Raw genomic sequence first — 27,698 nt, forward strand, 5'->3', positions numbered from 1 at the left:
TCTTTGTTTGTACAGTCGTTTTTGTCTAACCATGATGTGTGTGTGTGTGTGTGTGTGTGTGTGTGTGTGTGTGTGTAGGGTTTGTCTGGTCCGAAGGGAGTTAAATCTGACAAAACCTCTATTTTGGGGAATGTAAGCGAATTATAATTGCTATAAATCAGGGTTGCCGCGGGGTCTTACAATTTTTAAAAATCAAAATTTTAGGCCTTAAATTCGCTGAAGTATTGAGTTCTAGGTCTTTAATCGGTCTTAATTTTCCTAGGTCCATGTAACGCTATCTCTATTGCTCATTGAAATACTCCCGTTTATTCCGGCCGAGGTGTTGTAGTTCTTTGTTTCGCTAGTCCAACTATAGTTCGCTGTATTACAACTACAAATGAGACCACCATGCATCTTATATTGCAGCCAATCAGCTTTCGTGTTATTGGCGCGAGTCTCTTTCGGATTGTACCACAGAGACACATCAATCAGATTTTATTCTTCAGCTTCAGTTCTCCAGTTCCGCAATCGGGAAAGCAAAGACGAATCTTTCTCACCTGCTATCTCGCATAATGACCAAATAAAAGTATGATATGCCTGATAGCACTAAAAAAGAGTTAATAAACCCCGAACTCAGTTCGTTACTGACCGATATCGGACTGACTGGATTCTGTGCGCGTTTGCCGCCTGTCAGCGCTCGAGCGAATGTTTTCTATTTCTAGGCTTATTGCCCCTGAACGATTTAATACACACATTACACACAAATAGCACACCATGGGACCTTTTATTTTCATGTGTGACTATTGTGCATCTAATATAATAATATGGTAAATGTAGCATCCTAATTATGAAAAAAACAAAAAACATACACATTTCTGGAAATGACCACCACAAAATCAGTAAAAAAAATTATTTTATATTAAAATTATAAAATTATTTTTTGTGAAAAATGTTTTTTCAATCCTGGTGGGATTGATATGAGGAAGTGCACGTTTACTAATACTAATACATTTATTATTTTGCTTTGCAAGTAATTTTGTGATTCTGCATTTTCCTTTGTAATTTTTTTATTGCGTGATATAGGTCTTAAATTTTATTCATAATGGTCTTAAAAAGTCTTATATTTGACTTGGTGAAACCTGCAGAAACCCTGATAAAGGTAGAATAATGAATTATAAATTGCTTGTTGTATTCCTCATTTGTAGTCGCTTTGCGTATGAACTAGGGTTAATAATTATGATCAGCCTTGGACAAGTTTGTTGTGTGTTTGGTTTCTATGTCTGACTGTAAGGGTGTGTCTCAAGACGACAGAAGTGATGTTTGTTACGCCACTTTTCCACGACAGACTGACTCTCAAAATATATCGGGTGACAATTTAGTCATACTTCCTTTTGCACTGCTATATGCCTCTTATAGTATCTGTTTTTTCTTTACCACACCCAGAGAAAACGGTGAGTAGATTATATATATTTTTTCATTCTTTCTGATTCTTTGTTTTTAGTTATTAGATATTATTAGCTAATCATTATAAAGTGGTATCAGATATATCCCGTACTTTATCATCTTTTTTCAATGGTTAACTATTATTCATGATCGTGTGATTGTGCATTGCTTTGTGATGCTGTTTCAGATCCACTGGGTGGCAAATGTTACTAGCTAAAACATTTTAATTTAAAGTAACGTTCGTCGTCCAGGAGGGGGCGCCGATTGGCCAGAGAACCGCATTCTGTCTTATTGGAGATATTTTTATTATCGATAACGCGGTATAATCACTTAAATGTATATCTTAGTCAGAGCAGATCCATCGAATTTTATGTAGATGTGAGGAATATTTAGTCTTTACAGTCCTACTAGATCATTTTCACAACTTTTAAACCGTTTTAATTAAAGAGTTTTTGTTTACTGAATGTTTTTTTTGTGTAAATATGTGTTGTCAGTTGAACGACTGACGTAGTACAATCGCTCACCGCCTTATTTTCATTCCTGTCAAACATTAAATATGGCGCTACCCGGGCTAAAGTCTATAAATTTGTATTAATATTCGATAAAAAAAACTCAAATATTCTCAATAAAACTGTAAAAGGAAAAAAAGAGATTATTTTTAGATCAGCGCTGAGAAAATGAACAGGTACCACGTGACATCGCCGCTTATCTTTATCAATGATCTAGATAATATTTTACACATTAAAAATGTCACTGAGTGAATTTAGTAGCTATTGAATTTGAACGCGCATAGTAAAGAATTTGAAATAGTAAAATAATTATTTTAGCGTGTCGTACCTGACCAATCAGAGACCACTTTTGGGCCACTTCGCCCCGCCCCTTATAGACCCTACTAATTTCCATTCTTCTCACTTCTCTGTTTCTGTGACCGAAGCCGCAGCGGAGCAGATGGCCGCGAATCCGACGAGAGCCTCCGGACAGCCGGCCAAGATGAAGAAGGACGAGTCGCTGCTGGGAAAACTGGGAGGAACGTTAGGTCGCAAAAAGAAGCTGAAACAAGGTAATGTTTTTAGGACATTGTAACCGTTAACAAAAGAAAGGAGAAGAGCACATGCCATTATGCAGCGATTGATTTTATCTCTGTCCATGGTGCTGCTCTTGATCAATAATACATTTATGAAAATGCTCCTTTCACTGCGGGATATTTAAGCACTTTTATTATTTCTATTAAAATAGTTTATTTCTATTAAAAAAAATAATATGTAATACAAGTAATAAATAATAGATATTTCTACCGGACTATTAATAAATTAAATAGTAATTGTATGATCCTAGTTTTATAAAAAAAAAAAAAAAAAGGTGATTTACTCTTTGTATATCAACATAACTTCAGCCACAGTTATTTTGTGGTGTCTGGGACAGAAATAGCCAGGTCAGGAGCTCAAGGTTATTCAGATAACAATAAAGTAGGTTAGCTTTGTATTTCTAGTTCTAGTTAGTTATATTGTTCCCTTTCCCTCTCTTTCAGATTCTCATGAGTTTCTATGTCTGTGCTTTTTAGATGTGTTGTTTTGTACTGTTTTAGATCAAACTCACCCTTCCAGCCTCCATCTGTGTGTGAACAGCTGCACAGTAAAGTGTGTGTGTTTGTGTTTGTCATTCCTGCCTTTGTGTCTCATTCAGGAACAGAGATGAGGGGCTGTTTTTAATCGTTTTTGTACTGTTTTAACCTTCAGACAGTCACGCAGGAGTTCTACAATGTGTTACCTCGCACTTTAGTGACTCTTTGTTTAGGGTTTTGTTTTGGGAAGTTTGAAAAGAGTTGTGAAGTTTGTTGCGATTGCCTTGCTAAGTGGTTGCTATCTTCTGGGTGGTTGGCAGACAGTTGCTCAAGTGTTCTGAATGGTTGCTAGGGTGTTCAGGAGGGTTGTTAAGGGCAGGGTGTTGCTGGGATGTTCTGGCCAGTTGCTTGGGTGTTCTGGCCGGTTGTCAGGATGTTGCTAATGTGGTATGGCTGCTTGCCATGGTGTTTTTGCTGATTGTTAGGGTGTTTTGGATGGTTCCTAGAATGTTCTGGCTGTTTTTTGGGTGTTGCTAGGGCGTTTTGGTTGATTGCCAGGGTGTTCTTGCTGGTTGTTAGGGTCTTCTGGCTGGTTGTTATGATTTCTGGCTGGTTGTTAAGGTGTTGCTATTGGGCGTTTTGGCTGATTGCCAGGGTGTTCTTGCTGGTTGTTAGGGTGCTCTGGCTGGTTGTTATGATTTCTGGCTGGTTGTTAAGGTGTTGCTATTGGGCGTTTTGGCTGATTGCCAGGGTGTTCTTGCTGGTTGTTAGGGTGCTCTGGCTGGTTGTTATTATTTCTGGCTGGTTGTTAAGGTGTTGCTATTGGACGTTTTGGCTGATTGTCAGGGTGTTTCTTGCTGGTTGTTAGGGTGTTCTGGCTGGTTGTTAGGGTGTTCTGGCTGGTTGTTAGGGTGTTCTGGCTGGTTGTTGGAGTGTTCTGGCTGGTTGATTGTGTGTTCTGGATGGCTGTTAGGATTTATGGCTGGTTGTTAAGGTGTTGCTATAGGGCATTTTGGCTGATTGCTTGGGTTTTCTGGCTGTTTTTTAGGGGCAGGGTGTTTCTAGGGTGTTCTGGCTGGTTGCTTGGGTGTTCTGGATGGCTGTTAGGATTTCTGGCTGGTTGTTAAGGTGTTGCTAGGGCGTTTTGGCTGATTGCTTGGGTGTTCTGACTGGTTGTTGGGGTGTTCTGGCTGGTTGTTAAGGTGTTGCTAGGGCGTTTTGGCTGATTGCTTGGCTGTTCTGGCTGGTTGTGAGGAACAGAGTGTTGCTAAGGTGTTATGGCCAGTTGCTTGGGTGATTGTCAGGATGTTGCTAATGTGATTTGGCTGGTTACTTGGATCTTCTGGATGGCTCCTAGGGTGTTCTGGCTGGTTGTTTGTGTGTTCTGGATGGCTGTTAGGATATGGATGGTTGTTAAGGTGTTGTTTGGGTGTTCTCAATGGTTACTAGGATGTTCTGGCTGGTGGTTTGGGTTTTCTGGATGGTTAGGATTTCTGACTGGTTGTTAAGGCGTTGCTAGGGTGTTCTGGCTGGTTGTTTGTGTGTTCTGGATGGCTGTTAGGATTTATGGATGGTTGTTATGGTGTTGCTTGGGTGTTCTCGATGGTTCCTAGGATGTTCTGGCTGGTTGTTTGGGTGTTCTGGATTGTTGTTAGGTTTTCTGACTGGTTCCTAGAATGTTCTGGCTGGTTGTTGGGGTGTTCTGGCTAGTTTTTTTGGGTGTTCCGGCTGGTCAGGATTTCTGATTGGTTGTTAAGGTGTTGCTAGGGTGTTCTGGCTGGTTGTTAAGGTGTTGCTAGGGCGTCCTGACTGGTTGTTAAGGTGTTGCTAGGCTGGTTTGACTGTAGTCAGACCTGTGCTGATTGGTGGATGTAGTTTGAAAACTCTAGGAGGAAATACAATCATACATTTTTGACGGAAGTCTGTGGAAAGTTTGACTGTATGCTGGTCAAGTGTCTTACAGATGAGTGCCCTTGGTCAAGCAGTGATGTTTTGTGCAGAAGAGTAAGTGTGACGTCTATAGCGCCACCCAGAGGACATTTGTTAAAAGAGTAGGGTTTTTTTCATGATTGACAGCAGCTTTACACAGCAGATCCATGCATGTCCTATCCCTACTGTGCAGAAGCTGATAGCAGAACACGCTTTGTTATATAAATGTGTGTGTGTGTGTGTGTATGAGAGATAGTGACAGTTCTGGCTGTTGCTGCCTTCATTTGTGAATTACCCTGAGACCCTGAGAACATGGATTCCAGTAAGTTTGACTCTTCTGTGTCATTTTTACTCTGAGCATCAGTGATGTGTTTGTATTTGAGTCTGTGTTGGAAGGAGCCGTCTCAGGTGAAGCGTTACTATATTAAAGAAGCTTTCATCAGAAAGCAGGAGCTTCGTTTGTCATCATTAGATAGTTTATAAGACTCATGGCTTAAAATATTGGTCAGCTCCGTTAGTGTTGATACAGCAATTGTGATGATTAAATGTGCGTTTATGAATGTAAAAAGTTATGATGAAGGTATGAAATGGTCTGATCATCCAAGCAGCATTTTTCCTCTTATATCAGGTTGGGTTGATTGGTTATCATCAAAATTCCCAGACTCAAAATTCCCAGACAACAGTAATTAAAATATCATTTTGATGTTTAATTGTATTGTATTTTAAAATAGAACATCCATATATAAGTATTTACATTTTGATATTAGAAATTGAAATGGAAATTTTTCACTGTTTCTTTTCCCCCAAAATGTTTAATGCATTTTTTTAGAAATCTCCCGTTCAAGCCATTATATATATATATATATATATATATATATATATATATATATATATATATATATATATATATATATATATATATATATATATATATATATATATATATATATATATATATATATATATATATATATATATATATATATATATAATGGTGATAGTTAAGACAACAAAAAGTGGAATTTTTTTTATTAGTAGTAGTATTTTCTTATTATCTTTTGTTATTAACTGTTTCATTATGTTTGTTTTCACATATATTGACTTATCAAACTCAATAGTTCTACCAAAACATGTTTTCAAGGGAGTAGCATGAGTTAGTCTTTATAATAATATTAATATTTTACATTATTGTTTATATTAATTGTTAATGTTTTTTCATATTTTATCAGTTACTGTATAATGTGTGATTATTTACTTGGTCCAGTGAAACTAAATGATACTACAATCATTTATTTAATTACAAACTTTGCTAGAGTTGATACACTGTATAGCACTAGTTGAGTTGTTCTAATTAGAGTTCGTAGTAGGCGAATAACTAAGAATAACTTAGACTATAACCAAGGCGGTAACCTCATATTTAAGCTTGACAGACAGTGTATATGATGAGTGTATATGATCAGTAATAATGACAGACAGTGTATATGATCAGTAATAATGACAGACAGTGTATATGATCAGTAAAAATGACAGACAGTGTATATGATCAGTAATAATGACAGACAGTGTATATGATCAGTAATAATGACATGATCAGTAATAATGATAGACAGTGTATATGATCAGTAATAATGACAGACAGTGTATATGATCAGTAATAATGATAGACAGTGTATATGATCAGTAATAATGACAGACAGTGTATATGATCAGTAATAATGACAGACAGTGTATATGATCAGTAATAATGATAGACAGTGTATATGATCAGTAATAATGACAGACAGTGTATATGATCAGTAATAATGACAGACAGTGTATATGATCAGTAATAATGATAGACAGTGTATATGATCAGTAATAATGACAGACAGTGTATATGATCAGTAATAATGACAGACAGTGTATATGATCAGTAATAATGACAGACAGTGTATATGATCAGTAATAATGACAGACAGTGTATATGATCAGTAATAATGACAGACAGTGTATATGATCAGTAATAATGACAGACAGTGTATATGATCAGTAATAATGACAGACAGTGTATATGATCAGTAATAATGATAGACAGTGTATATGATCAGTAATAATGACAGACAGTGTATATGATCAGTAATAATGACAGACAGTGTATATGATCAGTAATAATGACAGACAGTGTATATGATCAGTAATAATGACAGACAGTGTATATGATCAGTAATAATGACAGACAGTGTATATGATCTGTAATAATGACAGACAGTGTATATGATCAGTAATAATGACAGACAGTGTATATGATCAGTAATAATGATAGACAGTGTATATGATCAGTAATAATGACAGACAGTGTATATGATCAGTAATAATGACAGACAGTGTATATGATCAGTAATAATGATAGACAGTGTATATGATCAGTAATAATGACAGACAGTGTATATGATCAGTAATAATGACAGACAGTGTATATGATCAGTAATAATGACAGACAGTGTATATGATCAGTAATAATGACAGACAGTGTATATGATCAGTAATAATGACAGACAGTGTATATGATCAGTAATAATGACAGACAGTGTATATGATCAGTAATAATGATAGACAGTGTATATGATCAGTAATAATGACAGACAGTGTATATGATCAGTAATAATGACAGACAGTGTATATGATCTGTAATAATGACAGACAGTGTATATGATCAGTAATAATGACAGACAGTGTATATGATCTGTAATAATGACAGACAGTGTATATGATCAGTAATAATGACAGACAGTGTATATGATCAGTAATAATGACAGACAGTCAGTGGATGGGGTACTAACTGTGGACTGTGTGTAATGCAGGAAGTGTGTGTGACAAGACAGTATCTTATTTTCTCTGACATCTGAACTGTGTTGCTCATCCGGCGTCCCTTTCCCTCTCCAGCATCCCAGTGATCCCACAAATAAGTGCTGCTATATTTAAGATCAGCTCCATTCCTCTGACCGGACTGTTATTTTTGTCAGCTTTGTAATAAATAACTTTCCCCTGGCGCTATACACACTGCTGACACACACACACACACACACACACACACACACACACACACACACACACACACACACACACACACACACACACACACACACACACACACACACACACACACACACACACACACACACACTGCAGTGAGTGTGTATTGATTTCTCAGGGAGGTGTTTGTTGTGTCGTGTCTGTTGTTATTGCAGTCGCTGATGTGCAGCTTTGTACTAATTGATTTGAGCAAGAAAATGATCAAAAAAATAAAAATACATTCATGGCCTCCTTCACCAGATTGAATATTGAATTACCAACTGCTGAAATATTTTATATACAACACAAATATCTATATCTATACAAATATACATTTCTTGAACTTTCTCTAATCCATTGTAGAATAGAATAGAATAGAAGATGATTAATAAGACATAAAAATATTCAGACCCATGAAGATTTATTTCATGTGTTGCAGAAAAACTTGAATTTCTAATCCATTATAGAATAGAATACAATAGAATAAAATTAAATAGAATTAAGACGGCACACTTCTAAGATCTGGAAATCTTTGAAAATCCATGTAAATTTCGTATTGCAGAAAAAAAAAAAAAAAAATAAAAAAAAATAAAAAAAAAAAAATATATATATATATATATATATATATATATATATATATATATATATATATATATATATATATATATATATATATATATATATATATATATATATATATATATTATTTGTGTTGAAGAAGAAATGAATGAATGATTAAAGACAAATGTAGAATATTGTAAAAAGCAGAGGTGTGTCATCTCTCCATCAAGTGTTGTTCTGGTTATTCCCTCATTAGTGTGTACTGTGTAGTAAGCAGCATCTCCTCCTCATTGAAACAGGAGCAGTAAGTGTGGGGGGTTTCAAAGGGACAGAAATAACACGTGATGACGCGAGCGCAACTGCTGTAGCCACACTGGCGGCCTCCCACACACACACACACACACACACACACACACACACACACACACACACACACACACACACACACACTCACCACTGAGACTCACTGCAGGGACATTAGCGGGATTCAGCGCTGTTTAACTGGACATGGCTGGTCTACTGTGTGGAACGAAGAGAAGAAAGCAAGGTAGACTTTAGATAGCAGGTCTGTCAGTGTGTGTGTGTGTGTGTGTGAGAGTGTGTTCACTAGGGCTATTTTGTGCAGCAGTTCTAATATATATTAATTAATAGATGCATATTTAGATTAGATTAACATAATAAATATTTAATATAATATTTAATTTATTTATGAATACAAATGCTTTTGCAATCATACACTGAAACATTACTATAAAATATAGTATTTATTATATAGGCTATATTATAATGTTATTTAAGGATTTATAGAATAGTTTGTAGTAAATTACTATTTTATTGTGGTGTTTTTTTTTTTTAAATGTATGGTGCAGTGATTTAAAAAGTACAAACATCAAAACATTAGATTTACATTATAAATTTGTAATCTAAAATGCTATATATTTATTTCTGAATATATATGCTTTTGCAAACAAACACTGAAAAATGACTGTAATATATTATTCATTATATTTATTTATCATATCATTATATTTATCAATTAGTAAATCACTGTTTTATAGTGTGACCTTAAAATATGTATTGCAGTGATTTAATATATCTGAATACAAATTATGTGTTAACATTTACATAACTTTTATGTACTTTATAAATACAAAAATATTTAAAAATAACAGAAATACATACATATATATTATATATAGTATATAATATAAAATATATTTGTATATATGTATGGTGAGTGTGTGTGTGTGTGTATTTAAAGTAATTATTATGGTAGAGTAGGCATATTTAATATACCAAATTAGCATTTATGATTATAAATGGCATCCACGTGTGAATGATTTGATCTGTGTGTGAAACATGGACGGGACTGTAATCCTAAGAACACGAGGCTCAGAGGAGAAATGCATGATTATGATGAACAGCAGAAGCGTAATCTTGCAGGAAATGCAGATTGGGCGCGAGATGCATGCAGTGGAAGATGAAGAACTGCTAACACAAAACTGTCCCTTTGGACCTCAAATGTTTATGTGAGTGAATGTCTTGCATGGGGGGCTGAGAACATGAGTGGCTGATGGGTTTGCCTCTTAGGGGCCGTTACACAACAACTAAAAACGGAAATCTTTTCATGCATTTTGGCTGTTAATTTTCACGACAATTGTGTTTTGGGGGCCTAAAAATGCAAACTTTTGAAAATGTGCAAGTTTTTGAAAGTGATACCGTTATCGTCTTGTTCAGTCTACGGCAATCCACCTGCCACTCAAAGTGGCCACGCCCTTAATTATGCAGAACTTTAAGGCTTTATATAATGTAAACGAATGAGTTATAAAAGAATTCACCCCCCTCACAGTCGTCATGAAGGGCAAAATTAGCTGTATAGACCAAAACCACAATTTGTACCAGACTGTAAACATGTGTTCTTCTGCTGTAAAGTTGGCCATTTTAACATGAGGCTCAATGAGATTCTGCTCCTTCTGGAGTCTGTCTCTAGTGGCCAGTCGATGAATTGCAGTTTAAGTCACTTCCGTATTGGCTTCAAGAGAAACTGGGGGAGGTTTCCGCTTGGGCTTTACTTAGAAAACCTGTGACAGCTGTGGTTGGCAGAATATTTCTGTAAAAAATACAGTAAAAATGTAAACATTTACAGAACATCCTGTACATTTTACAGTACAAAAAACGGTAAAAATCCAACAACGCTTACACTGCTGCTACAATCTGTTTTGTACCTTTAACATATTCTGACAACCACCAGAATAATGCAGGTGGTAAAAGAGGAAGAATCATGAAGAAGTTCATCACTAGTAACCTTTTCACAAGCTGAATTTTACTAGTATAGAGAAGGTCATTCACACAAACACAAAACAGCATCATAGTAACACACACAACACTAAAATAATGCAATAAACATACTAGAAACTAGTAAGAAACATCATTATTTAAACAATATACTTTCAAATGTGAAGTGTCACAGGGAATTCAATGTCAGTTAGGTAAATTGTAGACTGGGTAAACCCAGCCTGATATGCCAGTGATTTGATTTCGCCCTGCAACTCAGTCTGGAAACCTGTACATTCATTTCTACTGCTTCTGTTACACTTTTGCGAGAACCAATCACAGACTGGCTTATCCATCTGGCGTGCTATTGGCGGGATTAACATGATGACGGATAGAGAAGCCATGGGTCTTTGCCCGTTGATCACGCCTCTTGTGTTCTGATTGGTTGAAGGACTATCCAATTGCATACAGAGTCATTTGAATTATGATCGTTTATCACGCCTCTTGTGCAGTAGAAAATACACAGCAGACTCCCCAGACCAATGTTCAATCTTAAATTGAACCTGGTCTGGTGATAGCCAGACAAGGTAAATTGTACACTGAATTAAATTATAAACGCATAAAAAAAATACTTTTTCTATGTACACAAAAGGCCTATTTCTCTCAAATATTGTTCACAAATCTGTCTGAGTCTGTGTTAGTGAGCACTTCTCCTTTGCCGAGACAATCAATCCGCAAACAAATGAACAAATTAACAAAACAAATTCACTCTAAAAAAAGTGATCAAACTAAAGCTACTAATTGCATCTTCAACAGTGATCGAAAATATAGTAAAAAAATAAGAATATTGTAAAATATGATTTCTCTTTTTGTATATTTTAAAATGTAATATATTTGATAAAGCTGAATTTTCAGCATCATTACTCCAGTCTTCAATGTCACATGATCCTTCAGAAATCATTATATGATTATATGTCGTGCTGCTTCATATTTTTGTGGAAACCATCATACTTTTTTGTCAGGATTCTTTGATGATCAGAAAGTTCAAAAGAACAGCATTTGTTTGAAATATACATTTTTGGTAACATTATAAATGTATTTACAGTCACTTTTAATCTATTTACTGCATCCCTGGTGAATAAAACTGTTAATTTCTTTAAAAGCAGCTCTTGACTCTTACAGTAGTGTGTGTGTGTGTGTGTGTGTGTGTGTGGTTTCATGAGGAACTATTTCTGATGTAGTCAGATATGTTTGGATCCTGATGAGTGTTTCTGTTGTAGAGGAAGTGCGCTAAACTGAAGCTGTTCACCATAGAACGAGATCAAGTCAAGCTACTGCTCAATTTAATAAATGAACTGTAATTACCTGACGGAGGAAGAGAACGAGTCACTCGTGATTAATTACGGCACACTAATCAGTTAATTGAAACAGCAACGATCTACTGATTTAGAAACAGCAGAGGGTTACAGTACGTGATATTAGCCGTTCTGCCCATCACATATATTTTCCTGAAACGGTTTAAAGAACCCGTACTGTGTACCATGGTACCTTGATATTTACCATATTATTACTATATCCATATACTGTCTGTGTTTACATGGTACTTCTATAGTATTATGATAGTATGTTTCCAAGAAAATAAGACGCTTTATTTATTCTTTTTTGTCTCCTTAGTGAGTGACCTTCAGGAAGAGGGTAAGAACGCCATTAACGCCCCCCTCCTGCACGCCAGCCCGGAGCTGCTCCCAGAGGACACACTGCTTGGTAACCTATCGCTCCTTTTCATCCATTAAACCCAATGTAATGTCTCTTTGCTCCACTAGAGGTCACTGCTCACAGCCTCCGACAAAAAGCCCAATAGGATTTTCCCATTGGCTTTTGGATTATTGCAGAAAATAAGCAATAAAAGTATTTGAAAGAATTTTAAGCCTAAATACAATCAGCAGAAATATAAAGCTAAAAATTGCCCAAAATTGCCCTCTATACCCTCATTCATTCTATTCCCTAAATTATTCCACTAATATGGTTCACTTAATGGAGCGAATGAAAACGATTAAAGGACAACTCCGGTGAAAAATGAACCTAGGGGTAATTAACACATGGTTACCGAGTAGATCGTTCTCTGGGATGCGTTTTCATGAAAATCGAATGTAAAGAGTTTTATCTCTAAAAACAGATTAGCTTATAACGCTAGTATATGGGGCACAGAATAAGTCAAATTAAATCGCTAGTTAATACCACTAACAAGGCTCAAAATAGCCTCACACTAACACGGTAGCATAATGAGGGTCCCTACATGCAAACCGAAGCATTGAGAACTTTGTAAGTGTACAAACAGTTTAATAAGAAGATACTTTATAAAGACAGAACATTACGCGTATACAGACAGGAGCCATCTTGGAAAACAGTCTCGACAAGTCGAGCCACGGTTGAATAATCCACCATCTCTTTAGTGTGTATCCTTTGGAAGCGCTAGTCTCTGTTGCGTTCAGTTTTTAAAAAAATTACATTTATTTATTTATTTTCTCTGTTGCGTTCAGTGCTTTCTTCTGGAAACAACAGACCATATGAGATTCCAAGTCACAGTTGATCACTTAGCACAGCGTTCGTGGCTCGACTCGTCGAGACTGTTTTCCAAGATGGCTCCTGTCTGTATACGCGTAATGTTCTGTCTTTATAAAGTATCTTCTTATTAAACTGTTTGTACACTTACAAAGTTCTCAATGCTTCGGTTTGCATGTAGGGACCCTCATTATGCTACCGTGTTAGTGTGAGGCTATTTTGAGCCTTGTTAGTGGTATTAACTAGTGATTTAATGTGACTTATTCTGTGCCCCATATACTAGCGTTATAAGCTAATCTGTTTTTAGAGATAAAACTCTTTACATTCGATTTTCATGAAAACACATCCCAGAGAACGATCGACTCGGTAACCATGTGTTAATTACCCCTAGGTTCATTTTTCACCGGAGTTGTTGTTTAAGGGAATTTAGACACATTGTGCCCTATCATACGCCCGGCGCAATGCCCCCTAAAACCTCAATCACTACTCCCTACGTCAGTCCACTAATACAGTTCACTTGAAGGAGTGAATGAAAGTTTGACGTTTAATATTATGTTAATAATAATATAATATTAATAATATTATGACGTTTAATCCCACATGTCAGCAACCACCTTTTTCAAGACGAGTGTAAGCTTAAAATACATTAATCATACCACAATTGTGATTTTTTTTTTAAAGTCATACGTCATCTCAACTCGAAAAACCCATTGACATCAGGACAATGGAAGCGGAAGTGCTTGTTTCCATATTTTGACCTTCAAAAAACACGTCATCGCTGCAGCACTACTCACTGTTTTTATTCTCCCATTTAAGAATTTCAGGAGAAAACTTATTAGACGAACCTGGCACTTAAGAATACATTACTAAGGCCTCCTCAACCCTAATTTTGTGGTGGTGGTGGTGGTGTTTCTGGGTGTGGAGGACACTTCTCATTTCCTTCTTGTCTCTTACTCACCCTTATTTCTGAGTCACAGCTGGAGAAATTCAGCAACGCCCTAATCTAGAGGATAAATCGTCTGTGAAAAACATTTCCCTGTTTGAGCTGTTTTAACTGAAAGCAACTTGCACTGGCATATCTTAAAATACGTCAGTGCCATTGTTTTATCTTAAGATGCACACCAGTAATGTGGTTTTCTAAGGCACGTTTTTAATTAAATGTTCTACTTAAATTGAACTAACTAGTCTCTGTGAAACCAGGCCTGTGTGTTTATGAGAGTGTTTCTTCTTTCATCTGTGACTTTTGCAGAGGAAAATGCAGAGAGGACCATTCTAGACCCCATGTCCAGAGAAGACCTCAATTTCAAAGACCTGCAGAAGGTAGAGAACACATCTGTTTACACTAACAGCTCTGATGGTAGACAATAAGACCAATGGGACTTTAAATTTGACAGTGAAGTCTGTTTGTAGAGTATGCAGCGCCCTCTAGAGTTTGAGCTATTACCTCAAACCCCTCAAGGCAGTGTTATTTTTATATTATTTATATATTATAGTATTTAGTTAGCCTGACGTCGTCATACTCAATTCTAGTCAGAATTTGAGTCTGATACTGCTCCATTGGGCTGTGATTATGGGGCGTGTTTCAACCGAACCAGGAAAGACCTCAATTGGATAGACCTACAACCAATCAGAGCAACAGAGCGACGCATAACGTTAGTTGTCAAATGTCAACAGAACTCAACTGCACTGTGTTGCCAAGTCTGCGGTTTTCCCCCGAGCTGTTTTTCAATGTCTGCGGGTTGAAGGGACCCCAATTATGTGATATTTAGACCCAGGAATGCGAATTTTAGCAGGCAACCCTTCCAAAAAAGCTAATTTTTCCGGAGAACCCCCACACCCCCGGGAAGCTATTGGGCTTGTTTTGGGCTAGTTTTGAGTAGCAATTTGCCGGGTTTTGTTGTGAAAACTTGGCAACCCTGTCTGCACGCACGCTGGAAGAAGTAGAATCTTTTCGATCTTTGCCGGTGTTGTAAAAAAGAATTTAAGGATACACGGAGTACTTACCAACACGATCATCATTTCTGAGAGAAATAGTAAAGGTGAACGCATATACGAACAAGTTCTCCATTTAGGATTAGAACGAATTCAACCCAAGAGCTCTTCGGTGACGTGATAATTACGTTACTGTTGATCATCTGTCCATCATCATCTAAAGCCCGCCCTGATGATTTGATTGGTCCGAACAGCTCCTGTTCAGACATAGTTGCTCCACAACGGATCAAGTGAGACCGAACTGCCCGACCTCAAATGTTGTGGGCGGGGATAAGTTCGGCTGGCATCCAGGCTAGTATTTAGTAATATTTTGCATGGGGCTTTATCATTTTATTTTTAATTTGTTAATGTTTTAGTAATTTTGTTTTGTGCTGTTTTAATTCAATATTTCTATATAGGTTCCATTTATTTTAATTTCAGTTTCAGTTTTGGCCAGTTTATTACTTAAACATATTTAGGTAACACTTTACATTTACATTACATTTATGCATTTGGCAGACGCTTTTATCCAAAGCGACTTGCAGTGCCCTTATTACAGGGACAATCCCCCTGGAGCAACATGGAGTAAAGTGCCTTGCTCAAGGATACACTGGTGGTGACCGCTGGGATTGAACCAGCAACCTTCTGCGTATCAGTTCCATGGTTTAACTCACTGGACCAACATCTCACACTTTAATTTACAGTGTCTTTGTTACACGTTACATGTAGTCTCTATAGTAATTACTGTAAATGATGCATAATTACATGCAACTAACCCTCAACCAAACCTAATCCTATAGTAAATACATGTAGTTAATTAAAATTACTCAGTACTTAAATGTATCATTTACACCTTAAAATAAAGTGTAACCCATATTTATTTCAGTTCGTTTAAGTTTGTTTTTGCTAATCTTAACCCTAGCCCTATAGTAAGTACATGTAGTTAATTAACTCTTTCCCCATCATTGACGGCATTTTCCGTCATTTATGACACAATGCTTCTAAGCCACGGCCATTTTGCATAATTACTATTCACTGACCCTTTTATAAACTCTTCCTCTCAGGTTCTGATTGACTGGATCAACAGTGAACTGGAGGAGGACCGAATCATCGTAAAAGTCCTTGAAGAAGATCTGTATGATGGACAGGTGCTGCAGAAACTTTTTGGTAAGCCAATAACTTTGGGTATGATTCCTTTTTTTTTTTTTTGTTGTTGTTGTTGTTGTTATGGTTCCAAAAGTTTTCAGTGTGGTACTAATGAGGATGTTCCATGTGTGTCGCCTCCTTCAGAGAAGCTGTCGGGTTATAAGCTGAATGTGGCGGAGGTGACCCAGTCAGAGATCGGACAGAAGCAGAAACTGCAGACGGTTCTGGAAGCCGTTAATGGAGTTCTCAGACCGCTGGAGTGGAACACGGAGTGGAGTGTCGACTGTGAGCGCTAAAAATTAACCCAAAAACAAATACATAAATAATGGTAGGGTAGGCAATTTTCAGAGAGGCTAGCAAAAGCGAGCTAGGCGGCTGCTGTTTCGGTTTTGGTGCACGGTTACTGACGTCAGTCTAATTGGACCGAGTGTAATGATTGGACGCCTTCCACAGGTATGTGCACTGTTCAGGCATAACATTATTACCGATATTACCGATCAGTGAATAACACTGATTATCTCTTCATCACCTGTTAGTGGGTGGGATACATTAGGCAGCAAGTGAACATTCTGTCCTCAAAGTTGATGTGTTAGAAGCAGGAAAAATGGGCAAGCGTAAGGATTTGAGCGAGTTTGACAAGGGCCAAATTGTGATGGCTAGACGACTGGGTCAGAGCATCTCCAAAACTGCAGCTCTTGTGGGGTGTTCCCGGTCTGCAGTGGTCAGTCTCTATCAAAAGTGCTCCAAGGAAGGAACAGTGGAGAACCGGCGACAGGGTCATGGGCGGCCAAGGCTCATTTATGCACGTGTGGAGTGAAGGCTGGCCCGTGTGGTCCGATCAAACAGACGAGCTACTGGAACTCAAATTGCTGAAGAAGTTAATGCTGGTTCTGAAAGAAAGGTGTTAGAATACACAGAGAATCTCAGTTTGTTGTGTATGGGGCGGCATAGCCGCAGATCAGTCAGGGTGCCCATGCTGACCCCTGTCCACCGCCGAAAGCCCAACAGTGGCACGTGAGCATCAGAACTGGACCACGGAGCAATGGAAGAAGGTGGCCTGGTCTGATGAACCACGTTTTCTTTTACATCACTTGGATGGCCGGGTGTGTGTGCGTCGCTTACCTGGGGAACACATGGAGCCAGGTGCACTATGGGAAGAAGGCAAACCGGCGGAGGCAGTGATGCTTTGGGCAATATTCTGCTGGGAAACCTTGGGTCCTCCATCCATGTGGATGTGACACGTACCACCTACCTAAGCATTGTTGCAGACCATGTTCACCTTTTCATGGAAACGGTATTCCCTGGTGGCTGTGGCTCTTTCAGCAGATAATGCTCCTGACACAAAGCACAAATGTTTTGAGGAGCACAACAACGAGTTTGAGGTGTTGACTTGGCCTCCAAATTCCCCAGATCTCAATCCAATCGAGCATCTGTGGGATGTGCTGAACAAACAAGTCCGATCCATGGAGGCCCCACCTCGCAATTTACAGGACTTATAGGATCTGCTGCTAACATCTTGGTGCCAGATAGCACAGCACACCTTCAGGGGTCTAGTGGAGTCCATAAGGGGAACCAACACAATATTAGGAAGGTGGTCATAATCTTATGCCTGATCGGTGTACGTATAAATACATTTAGACCACTTAATATCAGGACGTGAAGAGACTTTCAACCAGCATAACAAATCGCCTATCCTGCCTTTAAGCACTGATGAATTGTGCAAAAGAAAGTAAATAAGGTCAATCTTTTAAATACATTATCACTAGGGGTGTAACGATTCATCTACTACATCGATGTATCGATTTATTTTCCTACGATCTAACTACATCGATCTGTGCTCGGCAAGTTGGCCTTCCGGACGACATATATCGATCTAACATCGTTTTAAAAGGTAATCAATCGATTGTATCGATCATAGGAAATAACGCATTGGATTTAAGCACGTCAGACTTTAAATGGATGTTTTTTCTTAGCACTTTTAATGATAAAGGCGTTAAACGTTACTCGATTCAGTCTGCCTATCTGTGACATCATCGCAACGCACGCACCAGCAGCAGCGCTAAGAAAACAAAACAGCATGGCGGATGGCAGAGGAGAAGCCAACCAGCGAGAAATTATCAAGCCACCAGGAGAAAGAGCTAAGTTAGTAACGTGTTACCTGTACTTTCAACCCTTGCTAAATGTTACCTGTGCATTCCTGACACCAGTGTGCCAGCAGAGCGAGTTTTTAGTACTGCTGGCAACATAGTGAACGCACAGAGAAGTGTTCTGCGGTCAGATCATGTTGATATTTTTGAAAAAGAAATATGTAGAGTCATTGAAGAGTAGTTGGTTACATTTTATCTTTTGTTAAATATTGTTTGTTTATTAAACTGAGAGTAGTAGCAGGTTCAGCCAGTTTATTCAAACTGAAGAAATGTTGGTTGCACTTTATTTTTGATATTAATATTGTATTTGTATTATTTTAATGTTGAAAAACAACAGCAAAAGTAACAGGTACACCTACTATTAATTAAACCTGAAGAGAAGTTAGTTGCACTTTATTTTTGATATTAATATTGTAATATTATTATGTTGGATAACAAAAGCAGAAGTAGCAGGTTAACCTACTGTTGAAATTTTGGTTGCACTTACTGTGCTTTTATTGAAAATGTATTGAATATTGAAAATGAGAGCAGAAAAGGTTAACTTCCTGTTAATTCAACCTAAACTGTTGGCTGCACTTTATTCAAATAAAATTTGAATGCATTTGCCATTAATTGTTGTTTACTTGTTTGTTTATATCCATAATATATGGATATGGATACCTGATTCCCTTACAAGAAACAACAGGAATCTAGGAAACTTCACCTGCACTGACCAGTATCCAGATATTTATTTCAGTCACACAATTTTTGGCTAAAAAGTTACTGAATCGATTTCAAGTCACTGAATCGTTTCGGATCGTATCGTTCTAAATGAACCAAAATCGTCCTTGAATCGTATCGACAACCTCAAATCGTGATACGAATCGAATCGTTGTTAAAACGAATCGTTACACCCCTAATTATCACAAATAAAGAGCAGTGTTGTTGATTATGTCTGTGTCTCTTCCTCAGCCATCCACTCTAAGAACCTGGTGTCCATCGTGTACCTGCTGCTAGCGCTGGCCATGTACTATGCAGCTCCCATCCGCTTACCTGAGCATGTGTCCGTCCAGGTGATCGTGGTCAAGGTACGTTGACTTCATCAAAGTGTGTATATATAACTGAACGTACCTTCAGCCAAATTACACAGGTTTGTTTTTGTCTCAGAAAAAAGAGGGAATCCTGCAGACTGCTCATGTGACCAAACAACTCACAAGTACCACAACAGAGTAAGCAGCTTCAATGTGGCCATCTAGTGATGAAAGATGGTTATAACATGAAATAACTATTATTTGAGTGCTGATTTTGTGTTCACTGTTTCCGACAGAATGATGATCGGAAGGTCAGGTGGGTATTTTCACACACATTTTTTTATGTTCTCCTTAAGATTCAATACTAGAAAATCTAAGTCATACCAGTTTAAGTTTTTCTGCACATTGTAGCTGGTTCAAGGTGGTCAACCAGCTCTAATCTGCTTGACCAAGGTGGTCTAACAGATTGAAAATAAACCATCTAGACCAGCTAAATGTTTAATTTACCTGACCTGAGGTAGAAACTAGGAGCTGGATTTTGATGGTTTTTATTAGTCCAAAACGTTTCTTTGTATTGTCATTTGCAGAACGTGATGCTTTCGACACCTTATTGGATCATGCGCCCGACAAACTGAACGTAGTGAAAACTGTAAGAAGGCATTCCGGACGGGACAAGAAGCTCTGTGGGATGGTGCTGATTATCCAAAATTAACCTTCAAATGTTTGCTTTCTCAGTCGCTGATCACATTTGTGAATAAACACTTGAACAAACTGAACCTGGAAGTGACGGAGCTGGAATCGCAGGTATAAACGTCATCTGTTAACTCTCACACAGATTAAAGCCATCTCTCGAAACAGCTTGATGTGTGTGTGTGTGTGTGTGTGTGTGTGTGTGTGTGTGTGTGTGTGTGTGTGTGTGTGTGTGTGTGTGAAGTTTGCAGATGGTGTCTATCTGGTGTTGCTGATGGGACTGTTGGAAAATTACTTTGTGCCACTGTACAACTTCTACCTCACGCCAGAAAGCTTCGAACAGAAGGTCAGTGTGACGTACGATGGTCTAATGTGGACTGGTGAGGTCTGATGTGGTTTGTTTTGGTGTAATGAAGTCTTATGGAGCTTTATCAGACCGAAAGGGTCTGATGCGGTTTGATGAGGTCTGATTCATTTTCAAATACCTCATTAAATTGCACCAGACCTGTCAGACTTCATGAATCCACACCAGATTATATCAGACACACACATCACATTATATCAGACCACATCAGTCTCAACGAGTCCACATAAGTAGTATTTATGAAGTCTGATTGGGTTCTGATATGTTTTGATGTGGACTTGAGTCTGATGTGGACTCATTAGGTCTGATGCAGATGTGGTTTGATGATTTGTTTTTAAATACCTAATTAAACCGCATAAGGCAATATCAGACTTTATAAATCCACATTAGACTGCATCAACCCACTCCACACTCACATCAGAGACTAAACAAGTCCACAGCAAACCTTATCAGACTTCATGAATGCTGTTCAGACCGCATCACACCATATCAGACCACATCAGTCTCAACGAGTCCACATCAGACCACATCAAACCATGAATAGTATTTATGAAGTCTGATTGGGTCTGATATGGTTTGATGTGGAGTTGTTGAGTCTCATGTGGTCTGATGTGGACTCACTAAGTCTGATTGGGTCTGATATGGTTTGATGTGGAGTTGTTCTGTCATATTGTGGACTGATGTGGACTCATGAAGTCTGATTGGATCTGATGTGGTTTGATGATTTGTTTTTAAATACCAAATTAATCTGCATAAGACCATATCAGACCACATCAGTCTCAACTAGTCCAGATCAGACAACATCAAACCATGAAAAATATTCATGAAGTCTCATGTGGTCTGATGTGGACTCATGAAGTCTGATTGGATCTGATGCGGTTTGATGAGGTCTGGTGTGGATTGAGAATTTGTTTTTAAAAACAGAATTAATCTGCATCAAACCATGTCAGAATTTATAAATCCACATCAGACTACATCAAACCACACCATACTAGAGATCACATCAGACTAAACAAGTCCACTGCAAACCTTATCAGACTTCATAAATGCTGTTCAGACCGCATCAAACCATATCAGACCACATCAGTCTGATTGGGTCTGGTATGGTTTGATGTGGACTCATGAAGTCTGGTTGGGTCTGGTATGGTTTGATGTGGACTCATGAAGTCTGATTGGGTCTGGTATGGTTTGATGTGGACTCATGAAGTCTGATTGAGTCTGATGATTTTGTTTTTAAATACAGAATTAATCCGCATCAGACTCAAACCACACCATACTAGAGATCACATCAGACTAAACAAGTCCATAGCAAACCTTATCAGACTTCATCTGTTCAGACCGCATCACACCATATCAGACAACATCAGTCTCAACGAGTCCAGATCAGACCACATCAAACCATGAAAAATATTCATGAAGTCTGATGTGGACTCATGAAGTCTGATTGGATCTGATGCGGTTTTTAATGAGGTCTGGTGTGGATTGAGAATTTGTTTTTAAAAACAGAATTAATCTGCATCAAACCATGTCAGAATTTATAAATCCACATCAGACTACATCAAACCACACCATACTAGAGATCACATCAGACTAAACAAGTCCACAGCAAACCTTATCAGACTTCATAAATGCTGTTCAGACCGCATCACACCATATCAGACCACATCAGTCTCAATGAGTCCACATCAGACCACATCAAACCATATCAAACCATGAATAATATTCATGAAGTCTGATTGGGTCTGATATGGTTTGATGTGGAATTTTTGAGTCTCATGTGGTCTGATGTGGACTCATGAAGTCTGATTGGGTCTGATATGGTTTGATGTGGAGTTGTTGAGTCTGATGTGGACTCATAAAGTCTGATTGGATCTGATGTGGTCTGATGATTTGTTTTTAAATACAGAATTAATCCGCATCAGACTCAAACCACACCATACAAGAGAACACATCAGCAAACCTTATCAGACTTCATCTGTTCAGACCGCATCACACCATATCAGACAACATCAGTCTCAATGAGTCCACATCAGACCACATCAAACCATGAATAGTATTCATGAAGTCTAATTGGGTCTTGATGTCTAATTGGGTCTTGATATGGCTTAAAGGAACACTCCACTTTTTTTGAAAATAGGCTCATTTTACAAGTCCCCTAGAGTTAAATAATTGAGTTTTACCGTTTTTGAATCCATTCAGCCGATCTTTGTATCTGGCGGTAGCACTTTTAGCATAGCTTAGCATACATCATTGATTCTGATCAGTCCATTAGCATCTCATTCAAAAAATGACCAAAGACACTTTCAATATTTTTCCTATTTAAAACTCGACTCTTCTACAGTTACATCGTGTGCTAAGACCAACTGAAAATGAAAAGTTGCGATTTTCTACACCTATATAGCTAGGAACTACTTTCTCATTCCTGCGTAGTAGTTGCGGATCTTCGTGGCCGTACCATGGCTGCAGCGGCGCAATGATTCATTGGTATTCTATGAAACATGGTGGTAGTTGCACCTTCGACTTACTATCACAGCCCTTTACAACACACAGAACCATGGCTAATCACACAGCTAAATCCACAACACAATTTGTCAAACTTTCGTGAAACTTTCTTTGCAACTAAACGAACTTAGTGCCGGTCACATTGAAAGTTACCTAGCTAGGGGCTACTTTCAGGCGCTGTAATATCATTGCGCCGCTGCAGCCATGGTACGGCCGCGAAGATCCGCGACTATTACGCAGGAATGAGAAAATAGTTCCTAGCCATATAGGTGTAGAAAATCGCAACTTTTCATTTTCAGTTGGTCTTAGCACACGATGTAACTGTAGAAGAGTCGAGTTTTAAATAGGAAAAATATTGAAAGTGTCTTTGGTCATTTTTTGAATGAGATGCTAATGGACTGATCAGAATCAATGATGTATGCTAAGCTATGCTAAAAGTGCTACCGCCAGATACAAAGATCGGCTGAATGGATTCAAAAACGGTAAAACTCAACTATTTAACTCTAGGGGACTTGTAAAATGAGCCTATTTTCAAAAAAAGTGGAGTGTTGAGTCTCATGTGGACTCATGAAGTCTGATGCGGTTTGATGTGGACTTGTGGTCTGATTATATGATGGTTCTGGACTTAATTTGGCATTAAACTGACAAATTACCTGAGCATTTTTATTTCAAGCATTCAAAAACTGGTTTGTTATTACTGGCTATGAAAAGAAATTAGCAACATTGTTTTTCTGTCTTGCAGGTGCATAATGTTGCATTCGCGTTTGAGCTCATGCAGGATGGTGGATTACAGAAACCCAAAGCTCGACCAGAAGGTACCATGTTACACACACAACCTTTCTAACACAGTGACTAGCTCATTCATGGTGTTACCCAGATGATCCACTAGATGGAGATGTTCCTCAATAGATGCAGCACACTGTACCTGCCCTTTCCTTTCTGTTCTTTCATAATGACAGTGAACATATTCAAGCCTCAGTCTGTTTAACAGCGATTCTATTGTTTGTGTCCTGCAGATGTGGTGAACTTGAATCTGAAGTCAACTCTCAGGGTGCTATACAACCTTTTCACCAACTACAAAAACTCAGATTAACACTGAAAGCGGTCAGAGGAAGCTTGAGTCGTGCCTCACTGATGCCAGGACGTCAGCGCTCACACATGCACACACATCCCTTGTGTTTCTTTTGTATGTAAGAATGAAATATTTGTATATTTTCGCTTATTTATGCTCAGAACCGAATGTATTCAGCCTTAATTAGCTGTCAGTGTAGCAGCTCTTTAAAATATTGTATTTTGACATGCGTAATCGAGGCCTGCCACTGCTTTAAGCACTACACACAAAATGACTGTTTGTCCTGGAATGATTCATAATGCACTCTGTATTTTATTTTAGTAGAAATGCTGTAATTACTTCAAATAAACAAGTGCTTTCCACACGCTGGAATGAATTCATTTTGACATCTCTGAATTGGATCATCTTGATGGGGTTTTTTGATCAAAATAAGCAGTTGCGTATCACGTCTTCATACGCAGAATTATTCATGCTTAAAATCCTTGGTACATATAAATATTTCACCTTCATGTCTCACACAGGCTTGAAGTCGACATGAAAACAGAAGTTGCGATAGTCTTTTCTTCCCTATTGTGATATATCTGAGTGAAACGGCTTCTCAAACAAGAAAACATGTTGGGTGTGACTTTTGTCAATCAGAAATTACTTGTCAGTTACATGTGAGTGACAGATTGTCCCGCCCTCATCACTATTACTATTGCTCATATTTGCATTGTGTCCGAAATCGAATACTTCTCTACTATATAGTATGCAACAGTACATCAAATGAGTAGTGTGTCTGAATCAAGCGGCAACCTCCCGAAGCCAATACGGAAGTGACTTAAACTGCAATTCATCGACTGGCCACTAGAGACAATCTCCAGAAGGAGCAGAATCTCATTGAGCCTCATGTTAAAATGCCCAACTTTGCAGCAGAAGCACACATATTTACAGTCTGGCACAAATTGTGGTTTTGGTCTATACGGCTAATTTTGCCCTTCATGGCGACTGTGAGGGGGGTGAATTATTTTATAACTCATTCGTTTACATTATATAAAGCCTTAAAGTTCTGCATAATTAAGGGCGTGGCTACTTTGAGTGACAGGTGGATAGCCGTTTGTCTGCTGTCTGTTAGTCATCGCGTCACCTCAGCTCCGCCCACGTCCCGCCTCTTTGCCCATTTTCTGTTATCCGGGAGTGACGCGCTGCCAAGATGGCGACGGCCAGCTCGACCGTACTTTACGCTTCAAAACTGCTCTTCAGAATCCGATGGGTGACGTCCATATTTTTAACAGTCTATGGTCTGAATATACAAGGGGTGCATCCGAAATCGCGTACTATATGAGTAGGTACTACATTTGAATTTGAACGAACTTCGCGACCGTTAAAAAAGTATGTTCTATATAGTATGAATGAATGTAATCCGGATGTACTACATCCGCCATGTTGTCATGATCATGTGACCTACCAGCGTCAGTTGCGTCCCATCACCTCCATTCATAAATCGTCTCCCGTGGCCTCATGGGATAGCACTTCAGAATCTCGCTGGAAGTAGTAGGTCATCCGGGTACTTTTCGCCTACTGTTTTTTGAATACTATGAATTCGGACATACTACTCTGTTGGCGTACTGTTTTTCGCATACTATATAGTAGAGAAGTATTCGATTTCGGACGCAGCTTAGGTGCGTCCCAATTCACATATTTATGCACTATTCTGAGACGTTTTGTAGTATAAATAGTGCGAGTAGTCTGTTCACACTGAAAATTCCAAATTGAAAAAGTACTTTAAATACCACTTAATTCACCAAAAAGAACAAAGTGTGGAATGTTGGACACTTCATGCGCTCAACTGCCGCAGCATTAAAGGGTTAGTTCACCCAAAAATTTAAATTCTGTCATTAATTACTTACCCTCATGTCGTTCGACACCCGTCAGACCTCCGTTCATCTCTGGAACACAAATGAAGATATTTTAGTTGAAATCTGATGGCTCAGAAAGGCCTCCATTGGCACAATGCACTTTACACTCTCAAGACCCATAAAAGATACTAAAGACGTTGTTACAAAGTCCATCTCACTACAGTGGTTCTACAATAACTTTATTAAGCGACGAGAATAGTTTTTGTGCGCAAAAAAAACCTAAATAACGACTTATATCATGATGACCGATTTCAAAACACAGCAGTCGATTCAGCGGTTTGGATCGCCAAAGTCACGTGATTTCAGCAGTTTGGCGGTTTGACACGCGATCCAAATCATGATTCGAATCGCTGATTCATAACGCTTCTTCACTATAAGTCGTTATTTAGGTTTTTTTTGCGCAAAAAAACTATTCTCGTCACTTCATAAAAGAACTCCTCGCCCCCCTCAGGAACCTGATGATCAGGTCGTGCTGACTTACCTTTTTGTCTCCCAAGAGGTCGTGATGGGCAGATATTGCAGCCACATACACTTTCAGGGTGGAGGGAGACAGCCTTCGCTCCAGCCCCTCTTGGAGAAACTCAAGCACGGACCCGATCGGGCAATTCCAGGGGTCTTCTTGGTGGGAAGAGCACCAGGTGACGAAGAGGTTCCACTTCAACGCGTAGAGGTGTCGTGTAGACTCTGCCCTAGCGGAAGAGATGGTGGCGGCCACCGTAGGTGGCAGGCCACTCAAACCTGCCGCGTCCCGTCCAGAAGCCACACGTGGAGCTTCCAGAGCGCTGGACGCGGGTGCCATAGGGTGCCCCGTCTCTGAGAGAGGAGGTCCGGTCTCAGAGGGATAGGCCAGGGAGGGGCTGTCGCAAGGAGTAGCAGTTCTGAGAACCAGGTCTGGCTGTGCCAATACGGGGCGACCAACATGACCTGCTCCTTGTCCTCCCTGATCTTGCACAGTACCCGTGCGAGAAGGCTCACTGGGGGAAACGCATATAAGCGTAGGCCCTGGGGCCAGCTGTGCGCCAGTGCATCCGTGCCGAGCGTGCCCTCGGACAGGGAATAGTACAGGCTGCAGTGGGAAGAGTCGTGGGAGGCAAACAGATCTACCTGTGCGTCGCCGAACTGTTCCCAAATCAGCTGAACCGTCTGGGGATGGAGTCTCCATTCTCCAGGAAGTGGCTGAATCCGTGAGAGCTCGTCGGCTGCACGGTTCAGGTCTCCCGGGATGTGGATAGCACGAAGGGACCTCAGGTGCTTCTGACTCCATAAAACGAGATGGCGGGCGAGTTGAGACATACGGCGGGAGCATAGACCGTGTTGTCTGTCCGGACAAGTACGTGTTGACCCCTCAGCAACGCTCGGAAGCGGTGCAGGGCGAACCGTACTGCCAGCAACTCGAGGCAATTGACATGCAGAAGGCGCTGAGGTCCTGTCCAGGAGCCCGCGGCTCCTTGTCCATTGCACATGGCACCCCAGCCTGTGGAGGAGGCATCCGTTGATACAACAACATGCCTGGAAACTTGTTCTAAGGACACGCCGGC

At 39.1% G+C, this 27,698-nt stretch overlaps 1 protein-coding gene across 1 annotated transcript; it reads left to right on the forward strand.

Moving 5' to 3' along the window:
• The first annotated feature begins 2,225 nt into the window (after window positions 1-2,225).
• On the forward strand, window positions 2,226-24,638 carry parvb (parvin, beta). The gene is made up of 13 exons (XM_079808769.1): window positions 2,226-2,482; window positions 12,473-12,562; window positions 14,610-14,680; window positions 16,396-16,498; window positions 16,622-16,762; window positions 19,576-19,691; window positions 19,771-19,832; window positions 19,931-19,950; window positions 20,222-20,283; window positions 20,370-20,438; window positions 20,569-20,670; window positions 23,933-24,005; window positions 24,207-24,638. Exons 1-13 carry the CDS (start codon window positions 2,371-2,373, stop codon window positions 24,281-24,283), a joined length of 1,098 nt encoding a protein of 365 aa, XP_079664895.1. The 5' UTR covers window positions 2,226-2,370; the 3' UTR covers window positions 24,284-24,638.
• Window positions 24,639-27,698: the final 3,060 nt, after the last annotated feature.

The sequence above is a fragment of the Gobio gobio genome (assembly GCF_949357685.1).
Source record: "Gobio gobio genome assembly, chromosome: 25".
Taxonomy (NCBI): domain Eukaryota; kingdom Metazoa; phylum Chordata; class Actinopteri; order Cypriniformes; family Gobionidae; genus Gobio; species Gobio gobio.

Excerpts from the sequence above, each read along its gene's own strand:
- parvb (XM_079808769.1), top strand. The coding sequence starts at position 2,371 with ATGGCCGCGAATCCGACGAGAGCCTCCGGACAGCCGGCCAAGATGAAG. Across the intron at positions 2,483-12,472 it reads CAAAAAGAAGCTGAAACAAG|TGAGTGACCTTCAGGAAGAG; the intron begins GTAATGTTTTTA and ends TTGTCTCCTTAG. Across the intron at positions 12,563-14,609 it reads CCCAGAGGACACACTGCTTG|AGGAAAATGCAGAGAGGACC; the intron begins GTAACCTATCGC and ends TGACTTTTGCAG.